The sequence below is a fragment of the Staurois parvus genome, unplaced genomic scaffold (assembly GCF_062004578.1).
Source record: "Staurois parvus isolate SC_StPar_1 unplaced genomic scaffold, SC_StPar_1.0 ptg000704l, whole genome shotgun sequence".
Taxonomy (NCBI): domain Eukaryota; kingdom Metazoa; phylum Chordata; class Amphibia; order Anura; family Ranidae; genus Staurois; species Staurois parvus.
The window spans coordinates 6020150-6027597 of record NW_028318500.1 but is presented as its reverse complement, the minus strand read 5'-3'; the positions used below and the strand labels follow the sequence as shown (position 1 = coordinate 6027597).

Below are 7448 nucleotides of genomic sequence, written 5' to 3'. Positions count from 1 at the left end.
CTATATTGTCTCCCTTTATATTGTACAGCACTGAGCAAACTGTTGGCGCTATATAAATCCTGTATAATAATAGTTCAGGAACCTGAATGTTGATGTGATTTGAGCTGTTCCATCTCTGTAAGCAGGGGCGGGCTGACCATTTGGAAACTCAGGCACAGCCAGAAGGCCCGGGGTCAGTAGGGGGCCCCAGGAGATGCCCCTGGTACCTTTTTCATAGGCTTTTTTGAGTTTGGGCATGGATACAGGGGCCCCATGATCCCCTATTGCCTGGGGGCCCCATGAGTTGTCAGTCCGCCCCTGGCTGTAAGGGTGCGACTTTAATCTCTCAAGACGCACCCGGGGCTCAAAGACAATGAACTGGCCCTTTGTTTAGAAAGTTTGGAGACCCCCTGCTCTAGAGACTGAATCAAATCCGTTTAAATGGACCCCAGAAGGAAGAGCATGAGCCAGAGGCCCGCACGACTGACGAGCCCCAAACCCTGACCTGACCGCACCCCTGCGCTAGAACCCATGAGAGCAGGCCTCTGGTCTGTAGAGGAAGGACAGACACACTGACTACCCCGAACCCCGCAATGTCTATAATGCTGCGCACACCTCTCTGCCCATCCGGCAGCTCCCCGTTCTTATCTCGGAGCCATGTGTTCTGCTCAGCGAGCTCAGCCCCTCCTTCCCCCTCTTTGCTGTGCATTGCAGTAAACGTAGTGCGCATGCTCATTCTAGGGTCTATAAATAGCTCATGACGTCACCTAGAAATATTCCCGAAAGACACGCCCCCGGTCCTGCCCACTCATAGTGAGTCCCGGGTTGCAGTACCGTTAGGAAGCAGAACCGGGATCAGTGCGGAAAGGCTGATCGAGAGAGACGAGCAGTGCGAGCCATACCGAGACCCGCCCGGAGAACAGTATGGCGGACCGGGAGCAGCTGCTCCAGAGAGCCCGTTTGGCGGAGCAGGCGGAGAGATACGAGGACATGGCGGCAGCTATGAGAGCGGTAAGGGAGAGGAGGAGGAAGATGGCAACGTGTAGGGAATGCATGTGTCCGGGCGCCCCTCACTGCCCTGTCTTCCTGTATAGGCAGACTGGTGCACCATGCACTCCTTTCCCCATGTCTTGTACAGCACATTGCCAGGATCACAGGAGCTGCAGATACAACCCATGACACATCTATTCATCTCACTTTCTAATGACTAGTATGGATTTCTAACACACTGCATAGAAGGGAAGTCTGATCTTGCTGTAAAGAGATGCAATGAATGAACATGGCTTTCTGATGACCTGTGATCTCCATCATGATGGGCTTTGTAGATGGTACCCATCAAGCAGCAGGATGCAGAGTGTGCCCAGTGATGGGGTGGGGTACCCTGTGCCAGGCTGTGTCCCTGACCAATAGCAGCCTTTGATTCTGGCTCGAGGGTACGAGCTGCATGCGTGTCTACGCTGGTTGTGTCCCGGGAAAACACACACTCGTCTGGCCGGCTTTATATACAGGATGGAGCAGTGGGTCAAAAATGAAACCCAATCTCACAAAACAATCCAGTGTACTATGGGACATTCCAGGTGTCATCTCTGAACAAATTACAACCACAATTGAATAAAATCTCTATATAATGTTTGCAGCTCAGCCTGTTCCATGGGTAGAGTGCAATGATGGGGTGTGGTGACCTGTGTGTAGTGTCCAGAGATAGCACGACAACCTAGTTCTGTGTATGGACCATCAATGTCTTACCATTAAAGATGTTGCCCGTCTTACCGTTTTGCTCCTGTTCCTTTTTCATACTGAAAATCATTTCTTTTGTTCTGGTGTTCCGCAGGTCACAGAACTCAATGAGCCGTTGTCTAACGAAGACCGGAACCTGCTGTCCGTAGCCTACAAGAACGTAGTTGGAGCACGAAGGTCTTCATGGCGAGTCATCAGTAGTATTGAGCAGAAGACGCTGGCTGATGGGAATGAGAAGAAGCTGGAGAAGGTGAAAGCCTACAGAGAAAAGATCGAAGCTGAACTGGAGGCTGTGTGTAATGAAGTCCTGGCGCTGCTCGACAAGTACCTCATTAAGAATTGCAATGACTTCCAGTATGAAAGCAAAGTTTTCTACCTAAAGATGAAGGGAGATTACTATCGTTACCTGTCGGAGGTAGGCTCTGGGGATAGGAAGCGAAGTGTCACGGAGGCATCTGAAGCTTCATATAAGGAGGCCTTTGAAATTAGCAAAGAGCACATGCAGCCTACTCACCCTATTCGTCTAGGCCTGGCTCTCAACTTCTCTGTCTTTTATTATGAGATACAGGGTAGCCCCGAACAAGCTTGCCTCCTCGCCAAGCAGGCCTTTGATGACGCTATCGCTGAGCTGGACACGCTAAACGAGGATTCCTACAAGGACTCCACCCTCATCATGCAGCTCCTGCGTGACAACCTGACCCTGTGGACAAGTGACCAGCCCGACGAAGAGACCGGAGAAGGCAACAATTAAAGAGGGTGTTGCGTCTTGCTACAGCCCATTACTTACCCTCTCCCCTTCACCACATGCTGACCCCCAACCCTTCCCCCACCGCTGTCCCTGACATGTCCCTGTGCTTCTCATATCCGTATCATTGGCACAACTGCTCATACTGCTGCGTGCCCGGGGAGACGGGCTCTCGCGGCGTTCTTTTGGGCATTGCTGGATTGCGTTGGCACATCAGCCGTTTCTCGGGTTGCCCTCGCGTTGTTCAGGGGATAAGGGAGGCTGCAGTTTCAGAGAGGCGCCCGCACTCTCCTCGCCGATAGGGCACTTACGGGCTGGAAAGATGCAAAGTGGTCCCGTTTTTATTTTGTAAAGAAGTCGTTTTTAGTTTCCATTTGTGCAGCATTCCCTTTGCATGTAAATGACCCCCCCCCCCCCTTCCCCACCCCCGATCCCTTTCTTCCCACAAAGAAGGCAGCATACAGCTCCAGCTGTGGTTGGCTGCAGTTCACCTAGTGGGAAATGGGGGTCCACCTGTTTTTGTTGGCTAACAATAGACGTTTTTAAATGTGAGCTTTGTGAAGTTTCTATTTGCCCTTTTAACTTATGGTGTGATCATTCTACACCCCTTCTGAGTTTGAATGCCCTAAAAGTTCCTGTGTTGTGTTTTTTTTTTTGTTTTGTTTTGTTTTTTTCATTTGTTTTTTAATCACTTAATTATTCTGGTAAAGGGCCTCATTATTTGGTTGTAAGCCTTGTGTAGGACAGTCCTTCTTAGGACTGGCTGCATCTGCACAGTGTGTATTAGCCTGTTCATGATGGATGCCAATAAAATGCCAGACACCCAATATAAATGTTTTGAAAATGCGTGGATGAAATAAATGCTGCTTTGAGGATATTATTCTTGCTTGAGCCTCTTGTCTGTTGATAAAACAAACCTAAGAAGCATTCCATATCTTCTAGGTCAGGGCTTCAGTCAGTGCACTTGCATCTTAGTAGGATCAAGAGTGAATCAATAATCTGGTACTACACACCTCTTCCCTGTGGTTTCTTGTAGTTAAGCGATTTTATTTTCTGCGAGGATGTCTATAGGTTAGTGTAGCTGCCCTATGTGCTATTAATTTTACAGGCACACCAGTGGGTGCCTTTTTACTGTATTTATTTTGTGGTATTACGAGAAATTCTTGGTAGTAACCAAAGCATTTGTTTTAGAATTGTTTGTCATAGAATTACATATATTTTTATCATTGTGTCTAAAGCGCAGCTCGACTGAAAATGCTATTTAATTCATTTTTACTATTCACAGTAAACCCACACATCCATTCATGTCATCCGTGTTTTTTTTTTTTTTTTTTTTTTTTTTTTTTTGAGAAATCACTTTGAAAATCACCCCCCTAGCACTTCTAGCTGCAGCCATCTTGAGTAAGGGGAGATGATTTATGTAGCAATTCCTGGAATCCATCTGCCCTTAGCTCAGGCATGCAGACAGGAGGGTGGGCTTACCTGAGAAAGTCCCTCCTGCAGATGAAAGACAAAGTCAATAAATATTCATGTGTTGTATGACATTATTTTGATCTAAGCCAGAATTCAGGAGGCAACTAAAGTAATTAGAATATACCTTCCTTTTTTTTTTTTTTTTTTTTTATCTACTTGTTTTAACTATTTACTAGGGCTAGTGGTGCAAGGATTATAGGATAGGTTTACCTTTTGATCATGGTACATCCATATTTAGGGTTTACCATATTGAAGCAGACCCCCACCCTCCCCTTTAGCCCCCCTTCCCTGTGATAGCAGTCAGGGGTTCCTCTCCCCTGCAGCTGCTGTCACATTCATAATCAATGTGGCTGTACAGGGCTCTGCCCATACAGCCACATCATTCATTCACAGGGGTCTGTGAATGAATGAACTAAAAGTTCCATCTACCACTGCAGTATATGGACTGTGAGCATGCTGATCGACACGATCGTAGTCCATACACATTTCCTATAGCTCGGATACTGAGGTACAGATGTATGGGCACATGGCTGGAGGAAGAGTGTGCAGGAGCCTGACATTGCAGCTGTGATCCACATATTGTAGGTGCAATGCTCTGCAGGCTCCTGTTCTGCAGCATCTCCAGTCCAGTCTGCAGTGGCGCCCTCTATGTGCAGGACAGCCAACAGCTTTAATTCCCATCACTCATAGAGTTACTATGGGGTTCAGTTGTCGGCTGCCTCTCCTACACACTGAAGCTGCTGCTGACAGCTCAGCGTGGGAGCCAACTGGAGCTCCTGCAGAACTGGTAAGTGTATAATTTTTTGTTTTTTTTTCTTTACAGGGCTAGATTGGGCTTAATTTGTGACTGAGAGTAGATTTAGAGTTAGTTAGGTTTTGCCTTTACTTCCACTTTAATGTTGACTCAGAGAGTTTAGTTCTGCTTTAGGTGAAGAAAAGCTGACCATTCCCATTTGAGAAACAATAGCTGTTGATTAAAGCGTAAGTTCACCATTTCACAAAAAATGAAAAGGCGAACCAACACGCTGCACCCTTTCAACCCCTTGAACCTGTTGAGTGGGCAGTGAAAGCTAATCGTCCACAGAGGTAAATGCAGCAGGGACCAGAGGATTGAGAGGTTGTGTATTGGTGTGTTTTACAGGGGGAAAAAAGTAAACTTACATTTTGAAGTCACGTGTGCTTTTAAATTAATGATACCACATCTGGTCCAGATGACAAATTCTTTACATATGCAATTTTTCAAAAATGCTTTAGCATGTATTTTATATTCTTGTTCAGACTATACATGGTCAATCTGTATGCAGTTGCTATGCAGGTTTACCTAGATAAAATGCTATGCTGCTCGTTATACATTTAGTAAAAATATTAACCGTTAAGGCACCTTTCACACGAAGGACTGACAAGCAGACCTGATCGGACGGTACGTTCACCCCTATGGACAGGCAGGTGTAAACAGGTTTGTGTCAGTTTATACCTGCCTACCTCTGATCCGGTCCACTAAAAAAAAACAGGGGAATCCAACCCCTTCTGTCTAGGTGGATCAGAGGGCAGATGGATGTAAATGGGCAGCAGTCAGTTTACTCTCCTCTGCCCACAGAGCAGAGTGGGCGCTCTTCATAAACTGAGCAGACATGAACCTGTCACCTACTCGCCCTGCTCTGATCAGCAGGGGATCAGTGGACAGTCCGTCCTGTGTGATGGGGCCTTATTCACTTCTGGCCTCCTTACCCGACTGTCGTCTTGGTTTAAGCTGGCCATACATGTAAGAAATTTAGTTTGATTTTCTAATCATTAGTGGGGTCAAATCGATGTTTGTTTTCGAAGGGGCAGGAAGGAAAACTTTTCTCGATCAAACGAAGTTTCGGCCAGTATATGTAGTTATCATTCACAAATTATTCATTTTAAACTTGAATGTTAAAAGCAAAAGACAATTTTTGAATGACATTCGTCCATTCACTGAATGTTCAAAGAATTTTCGTACGACTTTTCATATGAATATTCTCATCCAAAAATCTACACGTGTATGGCCAGCTTTAGATACATAGAAGTCTGTACTATAGTTATTGGGTATGATTTATGGCTCATTCACACTACAATCCTTGCTTTCAGTTTGCAGTTCAGCATGTGTGCAGTATGTATTTGACTTTTTTTTTTTTTTTTTTCAGAATTGCATTTTTAGGGACTAGCAGTGCATTTACATGCACAAAACATGCGGCATGCTGTAACGTTTTTTTTTTCTTTAACACACCACGATAGTATAAACCAATCTCATTGAAATACATACATTTTTTTTCCTGCATATGCCTTTGTAGTGTTTTTGACTGCATCTGGTGTTAAAAAGCCCTAAAACTAGATCATCCTGAAATTACTTTTTTTTTTTTTTTTTTTCTTTTTATCTAATCAAAGCTTTATATTGTATACTATAGAATCTTATTTAAAATGCTTATTAAGGTTTCTAAAAGAGAATACTCTACAGATATCATCAGTCTTAACTGGGATACATGTTATGTAGGTGTAGCTGGTATTTCAGGTTATTACAACCTGTATAATTTTTGTAAATTGGCTAAATATGATCTAAACCACGGGTGTCAAACTGGCAGCCCTCCAGCTGTTGCCAAACTACAAGTCCCATGAGGCATTGCAAGTTTGACAGTTACAAGCATGACTCCCAAACGCAGAGGCATGATGGGACTTGTAGTTTCACAACAGCTGGAGGGCCGCCAGTTTGACATCCCTGATCTAAACCAAGGAAATTGTGTCTTGGTTTTTAGGGATTCCATACTGGCTGCTACTAAGGAAATATACTTCCATGGCTTCTGCATAATTGGCACACATCCTGAAATGCATGCCCCTTGTACTTTGGCAGTGCAGCATTGCTGAGTGGTCCTGGATTTCTTTGGATGTGACCTGAATATTGCATACTGCAATACAGGTAATAGAAGAGATGGGGAAGGTCTATGCTAGTTTCCACAGCAACAGAATGAGATTTATAGAAGCTTCTGTTTCCATGGCAATGGGACTGGAGGGAGTGATGCTGCAGAACACATGCTTTAGTCTGAGCTGCAACTGTTACAATGTGTCTGATATCTGCACAGTACTCGCATTCTTATTCCTGGTGGTATGTTTGCCTGATTTAGCCCTCCTACAAATGTAATGTATGTGGAGCAGCTACTGATATGCCCACATGGATTCGCTGGTAAATGATATTCCTTTTGTAACTTGCAATTACAAACGACACTCCAGCAGAAAATTGGTTATCTCACACTGTAAATCCTTTTTGGTCCTTACTAGGAAGGATGCATTAAAGGTAGTTAAAGCTGTCACCTTGGAGACCGTGTGATGTCACCATTTTCCATGGTAACAGTTTTGTGATCAAGATAGATAAAGCAGACAGCATTTATGGCCGTCCAAGGTTGCTAATATGAGTGGCATCTGCTGCTGCTCATGATGCGACTGGCATCTACATATACAGAATATGCATTGGACATAGTTATTGGGCCATATCATTTACTGT

At 44.8% G+C, this 7448-nt stretch overlaps 1 protein-coding gene across 1 annotated transcript; it reads left to right on the top strand.

The window, feature by feature from the left end:
* Positions 1–766: 766 nt before the first annotated feature.
* YWHAH (tyrosine 3-monooxygenase/tryptophan 5-monooxygenase activation protein eta) lies at positions 767–3341 on the top strand. Its single transcript, XM_089653244.1, has 2 exons — positions 767–990; positions 1811–3341. The coding sequence occupies exons 1-2, from the start codon at positions 904–906 to the stop codon at positions 2465–2467; spliced, it is 744 nt and encodes a 247-aa protein (XP_089509370.1). The 5' UTR covers positions 767–903; the 3' UTR covers positions 2468–3341.
* Positions 3342–7448: the final 4107 nt, after the last annotated feature.

Excerpts from the sequence above, each read along its gene's own strand:
- YWHAH (XM_089653244.1), top strand. The coding sequence starts at position 904 with ATGGCGGACCGGGAGCAGCTGCTCCAGAGAGCCCGTTTGGCGGAGCAG. Across the intron at positions 991-1,810 it reads TGGCGGCAGCTATGAGAGCG|GTCACAGAACTCAATGAGCC; the intron begins GTAAGGGAGAGG and ends GGTGTTCCGCAG.